This window comes from Mycteria americana, chromosome 13 (genome assembly GCF_035582795.1).
Source record: "Mycteria americana isolate JAX WOST 10 ecotype Jacksonville Zoo and Gardens chromosome 13, USCA_MyAme_1.0, whole genome shotgun sequence".
Classification (NCBI taxonomy): domain Eukaryota; kingdom Metazoa; phylum Chordata; class Aves; order Ciconiiformes; family Ciconiidae; genus Mycteria; species Mycteria americana.
In genome coordinates, this window is record NC_134377.1 from 11,653,191 (window position 1) to 11,672,109 (window position 18,919).

Here is an 18,919-nt window from a genome sequence, read left to right on the forward strand (position 1 = left end):
AGACAAATTCTTCTGGGAGAATCTATTAAAATAACACTGAAGTCTTGGGATTTTTTTATCCCATTTAGACACAGATATGTATACAAGAAGTTTACAGCTGGTTGATGGTTTCAGTTAACAATGACAACAAACAAAAGCATCTATGTAACCACTGAACAAGAACATGACAGCAAATATCCCCCAGAGGTTCCTGCTAACATACTTGCTCATACTGTTGTGGTAAGGGAGGGCTGAGAACACATTCTCTATGGCCAACTACTATTTTTTTTATTGTTTTGTATGCTAAGGCTACCACAAATGCCAATTAAGTCCCCAGAAACAGACCTGTCCTTTGGGAACCAGAGAAAGCCTGAATTGCCTCACGCAATCCACCAGACAAAAAAATGCCTGAAGCTGCTTAGGATGGATGACTCCTGCCATCATTGGATAGCTTTTAAGACCTGGTTTCACTAATCAGACCTATTTTTAAATGCTTTTTCTGTTCAGTTTTAGAAAGGAAGTAAAAAGGTTCCTAAGACGTAAAGGGTTGAGTGACAAGATTTAGGCTGGGAGAGGAATAAACTACTTGTTTTCAATCTCTTCCATACCTTAAGGGAAAAATATTCCCAACTATGTCCAGTTGGACATTATTTAGGCTGATGGAGATTTCACTCTTCTAATTGATTTTTCCAAAGTGTAGCCTTCTTCCCATCACCATCTGCCTTCCTCCAGGCAGCTGCTCCAGGCAGCTGCCTACCAGCCATCATCATCTCCTACCCACAGGCACCTTGCAAGAGCAGAAGCTGCATCTACAAAGAAGGCACCAGTTAGACTACGACTGGTGTGTTGCACATGACAGCCTTTTACAGAAGTGTTGGGAGAGGTTGTAAGCAAAGCAGCCTGTTAGCCTCAGCCATGTATCTGGGCTTATTGTGGCGATACTTGCATTCAAACACCACAAATAAACCAGCATGACAACAGATGCCCAGTTTCAGCCATAGCTGCTGCAAGCCAGAATTAAACAGCACCTAAAACCAGAAAGCCAACGACAGAGATACTGGAAAATACCAAGAGGTCCTGAAACTAATGCATGGTTCATTCTTAACACATTTTCCCAGCACAGGATTTTTGTACATGGATAACATGTACAGTGACGATGTGCATGCACATGGGTGTATCCGTATCTTCAGCTGTCTCTTGCTGTGGTATGACTCAGCTCTGTGTTCTGTTAACCACTCCTTTCTGAGCATTTGAACTGACATCTAATTCATTATGAGCAATCTGCTTTCACCACCGACAACCTTCTGCCTGCTGATACAGATATCTGATAGACCAGGCACATTCACGGTCAGTATTTACTGCAGGTAATCAAAAATCAGGTCTTTGACTATGAAAACAAAATGTTGGTTTACCCTAAAAGTACAGTAGAGTCATACTTCCCAAGCTGTTCTTTGCTGTTTTTTTCTTTCCAAAATGTGCGTGTCAAAGACCTGAAACACTCAGTTAAAACGAGATCACCATAATCAGGGTGATACCTGAGCAAATAGCTTTTTTCAGTGTGAAAGAAGGGAGAAGAGGAGATGGTATTATTCCACTGTTACAGAAGCCAAGAAGGAGAACTTCTGATCAGATCAAAACCAACATAATTTTATCAGTGCATAACATGTTCTAAGAGCAAACAGGAAGTTACATGAATTAAATTAAAAATAAAAGTCACTCTTACTGTTATTAATGCAGTAGAGTGCTGAAGTAGAACAGCACACAACTTCTTGCTGTCAAAGGCTTTTGTGCCACAGCCAGAATAGCTGAGTCCTCTCACATTAAAGATGATGGAATCAACAAGAGAGAACCATTTTGAAGAGGGAGAAAGTAACCTGAAGACACAGAGCTGCTGGCAGGGCTACGTCTAGTACCCAGATCTTTCAAGCCCCATTTTGGCATCCTAACCTCGATGCGGCAGTCTTCTTCATTGGGCTTGAGTAGGTACCTTTACCAAAATACAGCAAAACAGTCCTCTAACAGGGAAGACAGGGAAGCTTCTCTACTCCTGTTTTGCAGGAGTTGAGTGTAGTCTTACTGGTTATATTGGAAAGACAATATTAAAGGTAGGCAGGAGCTAGGAGCCCCGTTACCCCAGGGATGGGTTTTAACAGCACTTTTGAGCCTGCACTTTGTAAGGTACAAATCAGAAACAATCCACGTCAAGTCGGACTGAGAGTCCTTCAACAACAAAATTGCTGAAGGACAGTAAGGGACTTGTGAGTTTTGTTATTGTCCAGTAACACTATTCATGCCCTTTCAGAAGTCGTGGACACCACAGGACCATGTTTTTGTTTACACCATGTGCATCACATTATGAATGCAGGCAACTTTAAGCTGCAACATCTGTTTCCATGGCAATGGGACTGCATCAGCAATCCACTGGGTTTAGTTTAGGCCACCTTCACTCAGGCTTCACTCAGCACTGCACACGAATCATTACTCTTAACAGCAAACCAAGTGATGTCACTAGTAACCATGGTGCCCACAGCTGAGGTTTCCGTGTGCCCTTTGCACTCTAACATGCATCCTTCACGCACAACAATTATTTTAATCCAATTAGTGCTGTTAAAAAAAAAATAATACATGAAGGGCCAGTGACAATACTTATTTAGCAAAGGAAGGTTATTTTGAGTCAACAAGATAATGATCAGAACATGAAGCTTTACAACAGCACTTTGACTCCGAGCCTCATTGCACTGTACACGTAGGAATGACCTGAAACCCTGGGGAGGGAGGAAAGAAATCTATTCCCTCCTTCCCTAATAAAGCCAATAAAATGGCTTTATTAATAAAGGCAAAAGAGCAGCTGTTTTAAACATCCTCCTTCTAGGTCTGATCAACGGCTGGGCAATGCGCAGTGCTTCGTTGCATCTAGGCAATACCCTTTCCCCCAAACACCGGTACTTCTCCAGCTCAACATAAAGCCTGGTCTTAAATGTTCCTACCATCCAGTCAAAAACAAGCAAAAGGAGTCTTCAAATGAGAGGGAGTGAGTTGTAAAGTGTGTGTGTGTAGGGAACTCAGAAGACCCCCCATCCTGGCAGAAACCTCGTCATAATGCCATGAAGAGACTGCCACTTTCTAGGCTGCTGTATCAGATGGCCAAAGAGGACAGCTCTATCAATATGGAGACCTTTCATAGAGACCAAAGACTTTGCTGACCCTGAGCACAGTCTCCTCCAGATCAATGAACCACCTTCACGTCCCTGCCCAACCCTGGGTTTGGAAGCGATGCATTCTCCTGGCAGATCAGAAATCCCAGCGACCCAGTCTCAGCAGGAGTGGGGCTGTCCTACCAGCTCTGCAGCTTGGGGGTTATGCTCTGAGCCATCAGGACAGCCAAGTACCTTTTGCCCTTCTCCCTCACAATAGTCTGGTTTCACTGAGGATATCCAACCACATTAGCTTATTAGGCAGAAGATTTTGATGGTAACCACAAAGTAGTTAGCATCTATCTTCCCAACCTAGCGCTGCATAGCTGCAATTTCCCAGAGGGTTCCCCTTTGGGTCCTTCCCAGCTCTGCAGGGAGCTGCAATCTGATCACCCCCCTGCCTGCAGCAGGGATATTATGGGACTCTTCCCTCAAGTTCACCAAGCAAGAATTGGGACTATCACACAGGAATTGCTGGCCTTTTGTCCAGTGCCTCAATCACTGTGTAATGCTGCCTCCAAGGAGATACTAAACGCACAAGAAGAAAGAAGAGGATGTCACCCATGAAGGGTCTTTCTGTCGGAGAGAAGCACATGTAGATCGCTTTCTGACGGGAGGAACATCTAGTGTCCAGGGGATCCTGGGTCTGTTCCTGCCACCCCTTCACTCTCCTGAGAGCTGTCTGAGGTGGGGGTCACAGCCCTTCGCATTGCATCCAGGCTGCAAGAACCTCCTCCTCCCTCTGGGTTTCCAGCCCCAAATCCTGCAAGGCTCCCAGCCAGCAGAAGCAGAGCAAAGCTGAGCATGCAGAAGGCCCTGAAGAAGGGACCATTCTCACCCAAGCAAGTGCAGGTTACCTGTGCTGCATCTGCAGCACCATCATTCTTGGCTGCTTTCCTTATAATGTAAAACACATTCCTAAAAAAAGCCCTAAAAGTTAAAGGCAGGACAGGTTGTCAGCAGCAGACGCTCGCAAGACAGAGCAGAAATAGGCGCAGCATCAATTTGTACAAATGTTGTACGCACTGCATTATTTAGAATCAGGTCTAGATATTAATGAAGCTGTTTGTACAAAACCAGGATATTTTGGGGACAATCAATTGTGCGGGACTATAAATAATTTACAGCATCAAGAGAACCGTTCTCATGGCCGCTCATTAATCACTCCGCCTTACAAAGACGCCCAGTCACACTCCTACGGAGCCAGGGCTGGATGTGCCAGAAACACATGAATTAGGAATCACTTTATTATGGAGATACCTCAAACTTGTTTACCCCACATGCTCCATCTTTCAAAATGTCTACTACACTTCCAGCTCAGTATTTCATCTTACCTTGAGTACTTCCTTCCCCGTCTTTAAGCAGATTTTTTACCGTATTAACTATACCACAGACACTGTGAGAATTACTGTCCCAAGTTTAAAGGGAGGTAAAGCACGTTGCTCATTATTATCTTGTGAATCAGAGACTAAATTTCAACTCAGGGTGTTTTGGATCAATTCTGATCCTCTGACTACATCCCTTAGATTTTAGGAACCCAATGCAACTATTCACTAACAATAGCCTGTATGCTAAAAATACTGGAGGACTGGCTTAAAGAAATCCCCACAGTTTTCCTAATACTTAATTCATTACTTGCCTTCAGGTATTTGAAAAAGTGAGAACCTAATCTGGAGTCAACAGTCAAGATTTTGTCCAGAGGTAGACAGTCAGAAATTTTCTTTCATAAGAGTAAAATAAAAAAGGAAAAAGGATTTCTGACAGCCACAAGCTCAGAAAGATTGTCAGTGCTGCATCTTGTATTAAAACCAGTACAAATCTGAAGTTTAAAATATTTTTTGTGTTATAACCTTCTCTCAGCTTCACTCAGTTTTGTTAGAGAGCATGTGAACTGTCAAGACAACATAGTTCACTACTCTAAAATCAATCTTCTTTTCACCAGGTATGGAATAACAGCCGATTTAAGAACTGTTCCAGGATAACGGCTACAAAACAAGAAAAAAAAAGTAAATGCAAAAAAGATGTTTGCTATTTCTCTATGTTTTCCCAAAATGCTAACCCGTATGGCTGTCGCTGTCACCTGTGCAAATTAGACCACAAGTCTGGTAGCACTGAACATAGCTGTACTGCCCGAGTTCTCAAAGCTAAGCAACTGCAAGTGTCTTACTCTCCTCTTTCAAAAGGGTGCAAGCCCTCATGATCACAAAGAAAAGGTTATGAAAACCAGAAGAAGAAGAGAAAACATAGAAGTCACACATTTTGAATGCTGCAGCATAGCAATTGGCGGAAAAGCTTCAAACCAGGCTTTTGCTTTTAGACTTGTGAACCTTCCAGGGTCTCTGGAGCTGTCAGCAGTGTCACCTGCTTTTAAAATCAAAACATATATGTCTATCTGTCCAGATGGCCAAGGAATCTGCAAACGAAACAAAAATAATCAGCCACCCTGTTCTTCAGTGTCCAGAGATGAAGGGTTAGTTTGTTTTCCCCCACTCAATCAATGTTTCACCATCTGCTGAGCCTGCTGGCAATTGCCAAGTGTAGCTAACAGTTTAAGGGACACGACTTTTGCACCCAAATATCAGGACATGGCCTCAAGAATTACCACCACCAAGCACGCTTTTTAAGTCTATTCTCAAAGGTGCTATCTGAGAGCTACACAAACAAAGGAGAAAACAGGACAGTGCAGGGGTCTGGAGACTGAGATGATGGACAAAACCATGATCCTTCAGAAAGGAGGGAAGCGACTCAGGGTACTCCATCAGCAGTCACGACAGGAGAGTACAGCATACTGCTTGGAAACATGTTCTGATTTTTCAGGGAAGGCAATAAATGCAAAACCCTGAGCTACTGCAGAAGAGAGGCTCGTGTTAAAAGATGAGAAGAGCCCTCGATTCCCAGGATGCTGCCCAAGGTCAGCAGACAGTGCTGAGCAGATGGGTTATCTTTAACAGATTGCCTCAAACAGGGGCCAGAGTCCTTCCCCAGTCGTGGACCCTGGAAGTGCTGAATGACGAAGTATTAACATTATTAGCTTATAAGGATGATGCAGCATCTTAAAATAAGTCTCATCCTCAAAAGGCAATCACTAGGTCCACAAGAATATTTTTGAAGTACACTATCTTTGGAGGAAGGTCACAAGTACTCAGAAAAAACTGCATGGAGAAAACAAGGACTGGAGTTATTTACAGCAGAGAAAGTAAGCTATGCACACCGATATAAAAATAAGATTTAAATAACAAGAGGAATTCTCTTGTCTTATGTAAGGGTCAGAAGGGCAACGGTCTCTCGGAATCTCATGGCATATGGAACCGCAGTAATGAACGGTATTAAAACGACAAATGGACTGACCTTTGGCTAATAACATACTGATCTTTCTGACAAACACATTCAGATCTTGGAATACAAGCTTTTATGAGATAGAGACTTAACATTAAAGCGTGCTTTGTTTCTGGGGTGAGGGGGAGACACAGAAAGGTAGGTTCCCTAAACACACAAGAAAAGGAAGCAAGTGTTACAGGAAAGGATAGCTGTTGAGACACAAATACGCAGGACACTTACAAGAGGAAGAATTAAGAGATCCTTTAATAAGGTCTATCTAATGTATAACACAGAATGGTCCTATCCTTTGTGCCCGACAGGCTTCAAACTCCTCACAGAGACAGAAATATTGCATGTGCCTTTGATGTGATGGTGCAGAGTCAGAGGAGACATCCAGGACAGAGTCCTCGGTTCAGCATTTCTGCAGGAAGGAAGAAATCCCTACAGATACTTACAACTGTCCCCTCCATAAACAGTTTGTGCTTCATGAAACTCATTTCAGCACTCATCTCTAGTTGCTTTCTGCTTACGTTAGGGTAAGAGCCTGCAGTTTCCCCAGATCAAACTGCAGCTCTCCTAGTCCTATGGGCAACTCTCAAGGGCAAGTTTATTTAGAGAGTTCTCACCCTTGGAAGCAGGACAGGCTTTTAAATGTGTGTAGGAAGCAGGACAGGCTTTTAAATGTGCGTACAGATTTTAGGAAAAAGTTACACTACAAAACTATTGTCTAGAAAAGAGGTACAAAGAATGATTTCACTGTTTTGAAATATTTCACCTGTTTTATGCACCAGAATAAAAACAGGTCACAGTAGGAAGGAAGATTGCTGGGTCCGAGCCCAGATATAAAAATTAGTATGTTTTAACTTGGATAGCAAAAGAGACAAAAACTCAGCAATGATGCAAAAACCCCCTTGTGCATATCGAAGAGCTGAGACCTAACTGCTCTCCAGCTAAGGCAGCAAGAGCTCCCAACCTGAACACGTTGACAACACTGCGTGAGGGGTTTCCCATGAAAACATGGATATTGACAGCCTAAAACTTAATAGAGAAAAACAATTCTGTTCAGATCTGCTAGGCTTCAAGCAAGTCAAGAGTACATTAAGCCATTCACTTCAGGGCTTCAACTAACTTATTTATGGAAGAATTTAAGCCCTACTTAAAGTACTGAAACCACTGTCTCTGTAGATAGTATTTCAGAAGCTAGCAGAAAGCAACACTTCAGAGACTTGTTGCTCCTCTCCCCCCACCCTCAAATTTAAAATAAATAAATAAATAAAAAGCAAAGCAGCAGGCCACTCACCTCAGTTTTCACAGCTTTATACATCAGCCTGGAGAACTTTAAGTATAAGAGGAATTATAGAGCGACATGGGCACGCACACAATGATTTATTTCATGTCTCGCCTGCCTAGTGGCGCAGAGAACCAACAGAGATGCTGGATTATATACTGCACAGTTTTAATTCTCCCATCCAGTAAACATAGTAAATATGACTACAGCCTGTTCCAGTCTAATGGAAGAATCCTTTGCTACTTGGGCATGACGCTGCTTACATCAAATCTGGTGGAAATTTTTGTTAAGACTTCTAAGAAGAAGGAGGGACTGTTCTCTCATGAAAGGAGACGAAAGGACCTTCCACTGCAAAGCAAAAACCTCCACAAAAACATCTTTGAGAAGTGACCGCAGTACTACAGCTTGAGTCTGAACATCCCTGCCCACATGGCTTTGAGGCAGTACTTCCACAGAAAGGGTTCCCAGAGCAACTGCATGAGCCAGTTGCTTCATCCCTCAGGTGAGAAGGTCCTTTTGGAAAACTCTCATTTGGAGGATACTGGAATCTAGGAAAATTATCTGATTGCTCTTAAAAGAGCAACTTTATACCAATTGGTTTGGAGTTTAATGGGGATCTTTACTCATGAGCTTGGAGTTATACGCATGATCAATGTCAAGTACATGCTAAAGGCTCTCTAAAACCCTTGAGGAATGATTGTGACATCTCCTTTTTACACTGTTGGAAAACTGCTTGTTAGGGGACCAGGCGGACTAGCGTCTCCAGCAATAATGACACCATACTGTACATAACAAATGTCTTAGAAACGAACCTTTTGCTTTTAAGAATCGCTCCTCTCCCCGGGAACGACTTTAAATCATTCTGTTCTACGTTTCAGGCAATGATTTCTAAGAAATGCCTCTACACCGCTGTTTTATACGATATCTCAGCTTGTTCCCCTAAGGGGGTTCAACATACAGAACTTGCTTCCCCTGTGGCCTCCTTACACGTTTCAGAGGAAAAATAAAAAGACAGACATGAAGCACACTCTCATTCTCTGAAAAGAGCAGAAGTCATGCTCCCCACTGCTCTCTCCCCAGTGCCTGTCTCAAAGACAAAACCTCCACTTTTAAATCAAACTGCAGAAAAAGGACATTTGACATCATGGTCTAGGAAAAGCTCCCATTGAAGTCAGCAGGAATCTCTCCACCAATTTTGGGAAGAGTTGAAGCAGATCACTACCAAACACGAAGAAACAGAATATAAACTCCACATTCTACCCTAAGTGGGTTTTCTGGTTTTGTTATTTCTTTTTTTCAAATTTGAGCCAAGACTAGTATTTTCAATAGAAAACACAGCTGATTTTTCCTCTTGTACTACTTGTACACATAATCCAGTAAAGCCACTTGCTTGTCATGCACTTCTCTAGCTCACCTGGATCTTGGGCTATTTATCAAACATATAAAATTATACATGTTCCTTTCCCGGGTTAAGTAAAAGTGGCCCATCCACCTAGATAAAGACCGGTAATTAACGTCTTTTGGCAGGATAGATGACACGTCATGATTCCGAGCCCATAATATCCCTATGTACTATCAATACCCTGACACAAGCTTTTGTCACTCTCGGCAGCTTTTATCGCCTTGGATCTTGGGCTACATTCAGTGTTTCCAACTTACTCCCCTGCTCCAGCTAAGTGGAGGGAGATCAGAGACATGACTTGACACCAGCTATTGCACCTGATCTAAGAGGAAACCTTTCTAGTGCATTGATATGCAGCAAAGTACGTTAGAGTAAGTCTGAAGAAGGGCCAGATGGCAACTCAGAGGTGTAGTTTCTCGAGTAGTTTCCTGGGCCAGTGAACTTCGCCTTGCATGAAACCCTAATGGCTTATCTAGTCCTTTGACATTAAGATACGGCCAAAATCACTGTCGAGTGAACAAAGTGGAATCCAGTATTCTGCATTAATGAAATAAAAATAAACATTTTAACTTCTGAAAGTGAACAGCAAATTTAGCTCCCTGACCAAGTCCTCCACATCTCAGAGGAGGTCCCCACAGACACTCCCCAGTTAACAATTCATCCTCCATTAAATCAGGTGGGCTCCTCCTTCTTAATCAGATCATTCTCCTATATGCTCTGCTGCTCACCGACAAGTTCTGCATAGCTAATACACTGCTTCCATCAACCAGCTCTTTATTCAAAACAGCTGAGCCAAATTTGGAAGAAAAAGTTGTAACAAAATAATTACAACAATATTCAAAGCAGCTACAGCATCAGGAAAAGATACACAAAAATGAAGCCACCTAAAAAATGTTTACTCATTTATGCTAACATTTATGTTAAACACACAAAGATGACACATGCTTTATATTTGTGTCAGAAAAAGGAATTTGACTGTTATTACTGGAAAACACACACCGTACACTGTTTTAACAGTCAAGTCCAATTGCATGAGTCCTTAAAGGAACACAGTTGGATGGTTGGGGGAGAAATGGGGGAGTTGTGTTTTTGCTTTGGTTTTTGTGGTTTGGGGGTGGGTGTCTTTTTTTTTTTTCCTTAATTCATTTTAGGTTTTAAGCCAAAGCAGATTTTTCTAGCATCGCTTCATGCTACCACAGAAAGCAGAGTTCTACTGCAAACTCAATATTAGATGTCTGTTTTGCTGGATGAGCAAAATTAAATTTTATTTAAAGTGTGGGACAATGAAATACACTTCAGATTCATTTCCTTTTAAAAATGCTCCTGGTTGGGTTTCAAACACTGGGAGAATATGGGCACAGAGGATTTGAGTTACAAAAACCCAACATTTTAATTAACTGCTTTATTGAAGACAGGGAATTCAACAAAAAGTCCCATCAGTATTCAGAAGCCTATTAAAAATAATCTAAGTTTTACGCCTAAACTGATTAGTATCTGTTTCATAGCGGTACATAAGCAAAGAAATATTACATCTAGTTTTTCCCTCCCCCCTAAACCCAAAGTTATGCCTTTGGTTTACCTTCTCAAATTTATACTAGACTGTTTCTTCCCCAAAACAGAGCACGAGCCTTTGGTTTGCAGCTGGAACTGGCATGACCCATAACCACAGCTTGACTGGGAAGCAGTGGCTGCTTAAGCCCTACAGCTCGATCACTTCCAGGTAGGTACCCACACACTTAGACTCAGTGCTTCTTTCCATAGGAATAGCCTATCCATGAGCTGTTGTTTCCCCACGCAGGTCAAACAGAGATTCTCTAATTTAAGGACAAGAGGAGGCAAGTCATAAACTGAAGTTTGTATTACTTTTCCCTCCTGCCCCTTTATAAGCACACAGCAAACCTCAAATTTAAAACACCTAATTCTGCAGCAATACTCCACTCTTTGACACGAAGCCCTGCACCCATCCACACAGGCTGAAACATTACTGACCTGTATCATGTACAGCTGTGCAATTCGATATTCTTCCACACTCATTGGAAGAGGAATACGATATTCCTTTATGAGCATTTTGAATACAAAAATCTTTTGTCCACTCAGAAACACAATCCAGAAGTTTTTAGTACAGGCTCCTTAAATAATGGCAAGGAAATGCATTGAGGATCCCTGAAAAAGAGTGAGAGAGAAAGAAAAAAAAAAAAAGAGCAGCGGTTATTTTCCATTCTTATTGGAGAACATTCTATTTAAAAAAAAACAAAACAAAACAAAAAACAAACAACATGCAAACATTAATTTTTGTAATAGCAATAAGCTTAACAGCAGAGAGAAGAATCCCTGGAGTGCTACCAGACCCTTGGTATCAACTTGAACAAAATCTTTTAGGAGAATTTTGATTTGCTTCAGGGGATACCATCAAAGCTATTACCCTCCTGACCTTTGCCACCGTATCAATCAGACTTTCATATGCAATAGCATCTCCATGGAAGAGATGTGACAAAAGCTCAGAACGAATAGGCAGACCTTCCGTTGCTAGACAATAAAGTATCTCTCCAATGTCAGCAACACACCAGAGATGCATCCACTCAAAGGTATCAGGTTTTATCCTCTCACATTCATTCAGCAACAAAAAAGGCAATAATTAGACTTCCTCAGCCCTCAGTAAAACCATGATGAAAAAAGTCATTTGGATTTTAACAATGAAGACAGCAGAAATGTACTTTTCTTCCCTGATTTATTCTGAATTACTGTCTTAGTAGGATTTCTTCTCTTTCACCTCCAAAGTAGTCTACAGGCAAAATTCTTCTGCCATTGATGTCGACACCAGACTAATTTTTTACACTCCCGCTGCATAAGAATACAGCCAAAGATCAAACTGAAACATAAAAAAATCCCGTCATACCCCAGTTTGAGGCAATTTAATAAAATTATTGCTTAAGAATACAGGGAATGCAGCATTTACTACACCAAGGGTTAAAGCAGTACTTTTCAAATATTCTTAAGACTCCCTATGGGCTGCAGATAAAAAGCAACAAAATCATGTAAGGAAGGGCGGGGGGGGGGGGGGGGGGGGGGATGCCTGGTGAGGAAGAGAGGACACAAGAAGTGAAGCTGTCTGCTATCAGGCCAAATCAGCCTCAGCAGGATCTGATGACTGCTCTCCCGGCATGCAAAGCCCTCACCTGGTTCCTTCTCATTACCAAAATCCACCTTTCTGCTGTGCCTGCTTATTGGAAGTTTTCAAGATGCAGCTGCTGGAGTGAAAACAGCCCCAAACCCTATGCCTGGGGAAAAAAAACCCAGAATAAAACCAACCAACTTACCTAGTTGATTAAACCATGGTCTGGGAACCAGGAAACCACACCACTATCAATAGGCCTCAGTGCTACTCAGTGTTTGCACAGCACTTCACCAACCTTTTATGAGGTTTAGAGAGGTTAAAACACATGCCCATGGTCACAGAGCAACCAGGGACAAAATCCAGTATTTATAACCCAGGTCTACTGAATTCTAATCTGCAGAGGACTCAAAGGGCACTGCAACATCTCCGTCTCACATCAGACCTGACCCACTGCTGAATTTATGCACGGCGCTGCTCACCGCATCCCAGCCGAAGGGTTTGCCCAACCCAGGCATGCAGCCCCCGCGCCGCCATGCTGTTAGCTTGCTTTCATTTGATTGCCACATTTCTAATTTGGCAGTACAGCCAATCCACCCTGGATCAACTCTTCTGGAATAGCTACCCGTCTGGTGCTGCATCATCTAAACTATTTTCAAATTCAATTCTGTTTCATTTTATTGCTGTAAGAGCAATCTGTGTGCATGGGGGGGGGGGGGGGGGGGGGGGGGTGTTTAAAAAAAAAAAAAAGAAGTAGAGAATAATTCTGGGAAGACTGAGCTTCCCTACACTGCTGTGCCTATGCACACAAGTGTGCACAACCATGTGCACATGCAAGATTTCCTCCATCAAACTAATCCTCCAGAACAGGTGGAGATAATCTCATTAGGTGGTTTTTAATTAGTGGCACAGCAAAGAACAACAATAACCACCAGAGGATGGATCTCAAGCACTGGCCCCAGATCTGCATTGGTACAATGCTAGGGTCCCAACTCCTAGAGCTAATGGCAGTGGGAGACTCAGCTACATGTCTTGAGCAGTTTGTTATGCTTTAAAGATCTTTGAAAATTAGATTTAAAAGCTTCCACCCCCCCATCATTCCCCAAATGCTCTGAAAGCGATTCTGCTCCCACCATAAGAACATCAGTCATGTCTGCCTTTGCTGCTTGCTAAAAACAGGATATTTCTATCGATTGGAAGAGATGAATAAAACAAAAAATAGAACCTTAAAAGCAATAAAATGGCAGGAAACCAGTACCAAGATGGAAAAAATGTGTTTATAATGAAGTGCCAGGCAGGTAATAATTCAGACGGCCAAGACACAAGAGGGCTTATTTTATTACAGACTAAAAACCCAACCATTTCAGCCCCAAGCAGGCACAGCAGCAACCACTAGCAGCAGCCTTGAAGCGCCCAGCATGTGGAGCGTGTCTGCCCACAGCAGTGGTTCCTGGTCCAGCTTCCCTCTTGGCTTTTACCAGAGCTGAGGTTTTGCTGTAAAGTTCCCCTTCAGGTTTCTACTTTCCTGTGGTTGATATTTAAAAGCAGTGTTTCAGCTCAGCCTGCAGGTCTCCAAGCAGCAGCAGGTCCTGATGATGTGCCCATTGGAAAGGCAACACTCCCCAAAACTCCTCCAGCAGCTGCCCACTACAGCTACTGCAACCAGTCCCCAAAAGCTGGATAGAAAACAACCCTGCAAACACGCTGGGCAATAGCAAAGAACCAAATTACAACCTCAAACCAAGGGGGCCAGCAGGAAAAGGCACCTATGATCAGCAGCCTCACCCTGAAGGAGGCACAAAGAGAGCAAACCTGTCTTTTTTTTTTTTTTTTTTTTTTTTTTAAGCTAGACTGGTTAAAAAAAAATTATCAAGGTAAGTTTGCAGCTTGGGCTGCCTTTGAGCTGAAAATAACCTGCCCTAACCCTTTTAAGAGCAGTGCAGCCCAGGTGGCAAACCATGAAAGATAAACATGGGCTTTCACCAAATTCAGATCTTGGGGAATACCATGCCAGGTGGGATAGAGGTGACAAAAATCGTGCTTTCAGACAACTCACCGAGGACAGCGGCCTCCTTCCAAAGCCTTGGGACTTCATAGAGAATCAAAGCTCACCAAGACCACTGACCATTGTCCAAACAAAACACAGAAGTTTGACTGCAGACATGATGGCTGCTACAGAGAGAAGAGAAAGCCCTTCTGGAAGCAAGGGAGCCATGACACGGCTTTGGAAAACGGGTGCCAAAACACCAGCTGTGTCCCTGGCACTTACCCGCATTTGGCCCATTGCTACAAACAGCCAGAGGTGTTTGAACGGAGATGCTCAATGTGCCGGGATTAGCAAGCAGCCAGCGTTTCAACGGCAGGCTGGATTTTGGCTGTCCGGCTACCAAGCACGAAGGTGGACTTTCTACAGGTTTGCCAAACCCCTGCGGCCGCACAACCAGGACTGGTGGCAACCCAAGGCGGTTTGCAAAACTCAGCTTGCAGCCAGCTTCTCTCAGCAAGAGGAAAACAATGGTGACGCAGGACATTTCCAGACTCACTGCTATTTCTGCTATAGCCAAGTGGCACATTTGTACAGGCCGTTATTCAATTTATACACAGAGCTGTAGTAACTGTGAAAGCCAGGCGCATAATTTTATACCCCAATTATTTTAAAATCAGGTTCTCAAAGCATCATAATTACGCTCCAGAGTCAATATCCTGCTGCGATGAGTCAGGTCCACCTCTGAGCTATTGCTTCGGGCTGTCTGAACGCACAGTGTGCTGCATTTACTTCTGATTTTAACGGTTTCCCTCGCAACAATAACAAACTTTTTAAGGAAGTGCCCTTTCTTTAAAGTGGGGGGAGCTATCAGGATCTGCAGAAGCTGAAGAGATCAAGAGACTCAGCAAAATCTGCCCATTTAGCCCATGAACTTGGTGTCTGGGGTTGTCACTTTGGGAGCATCAGGGCCAGCCTCCCTGTTACCAAACGAGGTAGCAGAGGACTGATGACAACTGACAGCTTGTAATTAAGGAATAAGAGTTAGTGCATGAAGGGTATTCAAACCATGCTACTGGAGTCCTGGAGGCCAAACCCTGGCCAGGCTTGACAGGCTGGCCCTGAAGGGTATGGCAACTGAGCATTACAGCAAAAATCCTGGCTCCTCGGCACGTCGGTTGGGTCCAGTGCAGGAGAACCACTCACGCCGGTGGGTTCAGGCTACAAAAGGGCTGTTACCACCCTGTTCCCAGCTGCGCTGTTACAGATCTCCTAGCTGTCACCTCAACAACTGATTTTTGACCAGCTCACATTTTTCACGTCCAGGCTGCTGAGCACAGGCTTCTTAGAGCTGGAACTCGCTACGCCACAGCAGCAACAACCTACCCCGTGCCACAGCTGCTATTTCCCATTTTCAACAGGGGAAAAGAAAGCCCTACATGCAGAGAACAACTATAATGAGCTTTTTCTAGCCTCACGCAGGAGGTTCATTTCACACTATTTTAAAGTTAAAAGGAAGGAAAAACCCAATACAGAGGGTCACACAGCAGCCAGTGGCAGAGGCAGGTACCAGCCCTGCAACTGCAGTCTCAAGTTCTTATCAACCATTGCCTGCTCAGGACTCTGCTGCCTTTTGAAGTTGAAAAAAATCCGAAAGATCGCACTCGTGACCTAAAGATCGATATCCTTGACTCAGCTATTGAACAATTTTCCTTGCAATATTTTCACATAACTGAGAAATGAAAGATAATCAACAGAAACAACTGTAAGAAAACCGAAGCCAAACATGTACCGTCAAAAGGACGAGCAAAGGCATTTTCTGGAAACCTCACCTACCTCCCTAAAGACTTTCTTTAGGTTCTCTACCTCTCCTTTATCCACTCAAACAGATGCCTCCTTGAAGAAAGCGATATCAAAGAGATGTTAGCTTTGGTCCCAAGTATATCAAACACTTGGACTTTGGGAAGCAACACCAGGCTTAGTAGCCCAGCCACTTCCCTCTCCTGCAGAGCTGCCTGAAGAATACAGTGCCCTCCCACAACTGGAAGCGCTGCATACATATTGCGCTTGGATTTATTTATGCCGTTAGAAGAAGCAGCATAAATGTGAAACAGATTCTTAGGACCTAAGTCAGCACTTTTTAAAGGCAGCCTTAACACTCACACCTTGATTAATGCGGCAGTCTCCTTCCTGGCCCAAAAGCAGTCTTGCTCAGCTCTATCTATCCAGAATATCACTGCTGCAAAGACCATTCCCTTCGTCTGTCACTCTGATCCCGTTTGTCCATGGTGTCCCTGCCTCTCAGGAGCAGCTTTCCATCAGCATCTGCAAAACATCATTGTCAAACCCTCCTCAGCCCTTGCTCGCCAGCCTTGCCTACCTGACCCTTGGCAAGGGCTGTAGCACACAGCCTGCGATCCATCTCACGGACCAGCATGGCCTCGTAATTGTCCTGCCCACATCCTGCTTCTGTCTCATTGGGAAGCACTGCAGGACAGAGAAGAACTTCTTGTTTTGTGAACGCATGACGCTTAGCACAGTATCGGCTGGAGCACTGTTCACATCAAACGGTTAAAAACCCCCAACATTGCTATTTAGTAACTTTGTGGCTATCACTATTTGCCTTAACACTCAACACTGCACTCCAAACTGTGTGTCTCACACACACACATGCGGTAAACTGAAGAGACAGAATGAGCTTTTTAAAATCAGCAGTTTTCAGTTTTCGTAGTGTGGGTTGTACCTGCTGACTGACAGCTAAGCAGATTTAAAAACTCATCAGGCCTTGGAGGGCGGGATCAAAAGTTAAAGCTCCTTAAAAGTGCACAGTTCACACACTCACCGCTTAAAGGCTACTGTGTCAGTAAGCAATGTTCTTTGTAATCATACATCTTAATCATATATCTAATGTCACATCTTTTTCAAATAGAAGTTTTTATGCAGATGCTTACACATCCAAGTTTCAGGACGGAGCTCACATCACATCTGACAGTGAATCAGCAGCCAATGAACATTTCCCCACATTGCAAAGCCGCAATACAGTCCTCCCAGCGCCGGAGTAGCTGCAGCGGATGGCCGAGGTTGGCAGCTGAGCTGGGGGAGCTCCCTGTGCCTGCCTGCACCGGGTCTGGCCAGAGCCTACAACACAGTCGGAGAAAAAGGAAAGGGGGGAAGAGGAAAATGCAAACATGCGTGGAAATCAATTTTCCTCAGGTGTAAACCTCAGGGCAAACTCAAAAGATCTCTCAAATGCAGATAGCACTGCAATGGGCTGGGGTTAAAACACTGCTTGAGAAGACAGACACAGCGAGTGAACAAGTCGCATTTACAGTACTTGATCTTTTTTCCATTATTAGATACAATTTGACGTCACTTATAGAATTTAAGAGCTCATTGTAAAGCAGACGTTTATTACAACAGAAGGATGGAATCGGTCCAAATGCAATATAGCTACACTGGAGCTATTAAATCTTGTTACAGTTCACTGGGCAGCCAAATACTAGCTTGAAGCAATGGGGGGGGGGGGGGGGGGGGAGTAACACCACACCAAAGCGTGCACACATACACCATCTTTTCTCCTTAAATATTCCAGGATATTGTACTGTTTCTTCGTACTTTCCATTCCTATTACTCCTTTAACATCTGGGGAGAGGAAAACTTCACTCCCTTCCTTCTGCTTTATAAGCGATGCTGCGGTGCAAAGCAAGCCAGCCCTCTCTATTCCCATGCTGACTTCAAGGGGACCAGGTGAAGTCCATCAGCCAAACTTTAGTTGGAGAATTAATGTTTCAAGTCCTGCCATGCCTGGAGGTTACACAATAATGAACTAATAAAGAAGCCATTAAAAGAACTAATATGCACACTGAAGTCACAGATGAGTTCAGAGGGAAAGACAAGCCAGCCTCTAATCCTTTTGCCGATGCTGGGAATAAAGCTGAATATTAAAAAGAACGCATCTGAAATTAAAGGTTAAAAGTTTCCAAGTAGCCTGCACAAACAGAGCAGCCACAAAACCCAGTGTCCTGTGGCCTCGCTGCAGAGCCAGACTCCTCTGTTCAGCTGAGCTAAAGGAACTGGGCAGACCCTGCTTTTAACAGGTTGCTCTTAGCCCAAGTCTCTCAGCATTACATGCTGAAAATAGGCAGACATTATACACATGCATATAAATACATATAGATGTGTAATATGTATTTTATATATAGACATATACATAGAGACACACATATATATACACACAGAGAAACAAAAATAAAAGCAGCATTGACAATGTGATAAGTGCAGCATGTTGGCTGAAAACAGACTGAAAATCGCTGGCGGCTGAGTAAACTACTGTAAAGAAAAATCTGTGCAATGCTACAGGCATACAGCAATGGACAGCATTTTCCTTTCATTTGTGGCACATCCATTAGCTGAAGGCCACTGCCACGCACAAGTCTGCGTGCTCTATGGGCAGCAGTGGCAGGGAGATGGGATGCTGGCCAAGTTAAAAAACCAAAACAAGTGTATCTAATTTCCAAGGTAGCCAAGGTCTCCCTGGGAGACTATTGCATTTACACTTCACATCTCTGGATGCTACAATCCCTCTTCCCGAGGAAATTCAGGAAGAGAGTGTGCTTGCTGCAGTTCCCACTGGTTGGTCAAG

The 18,919-nt window shown here is 43.5% G+C and overlaps 1 protein-coding gene across 5 annotated transcripts in view; it reads right to left on the reverse strand.

The window, feature by feature from the left end:
• The window catches only part of PITPNM2 (phosphatidylinositol transfer protein membrane associated 2), a 142,149-nt gene that overhangs the window by 60,698 nt on the left and 62,532 nt on the right, over positions 1 to 18,919 (reverse strand). For all 5 annotated transcript variants that reach the window (XM_075516314.1, XM_075516313.1, XM_075516311.1 and 2 more), the window contains exon 2: positions 11,171 to 11,344. In XM_075516314.1, coding sequence (XP_075372429.1) covers positions 11,171 to 11,248 — 78 coding nt within the window. In that variant the 5' untranslated portion in view covers positions 11,249 to 11,344. The remainder of the gene's footprint in view (positions 1 to 11,170; positions 11,345 to 18,919) is intronic.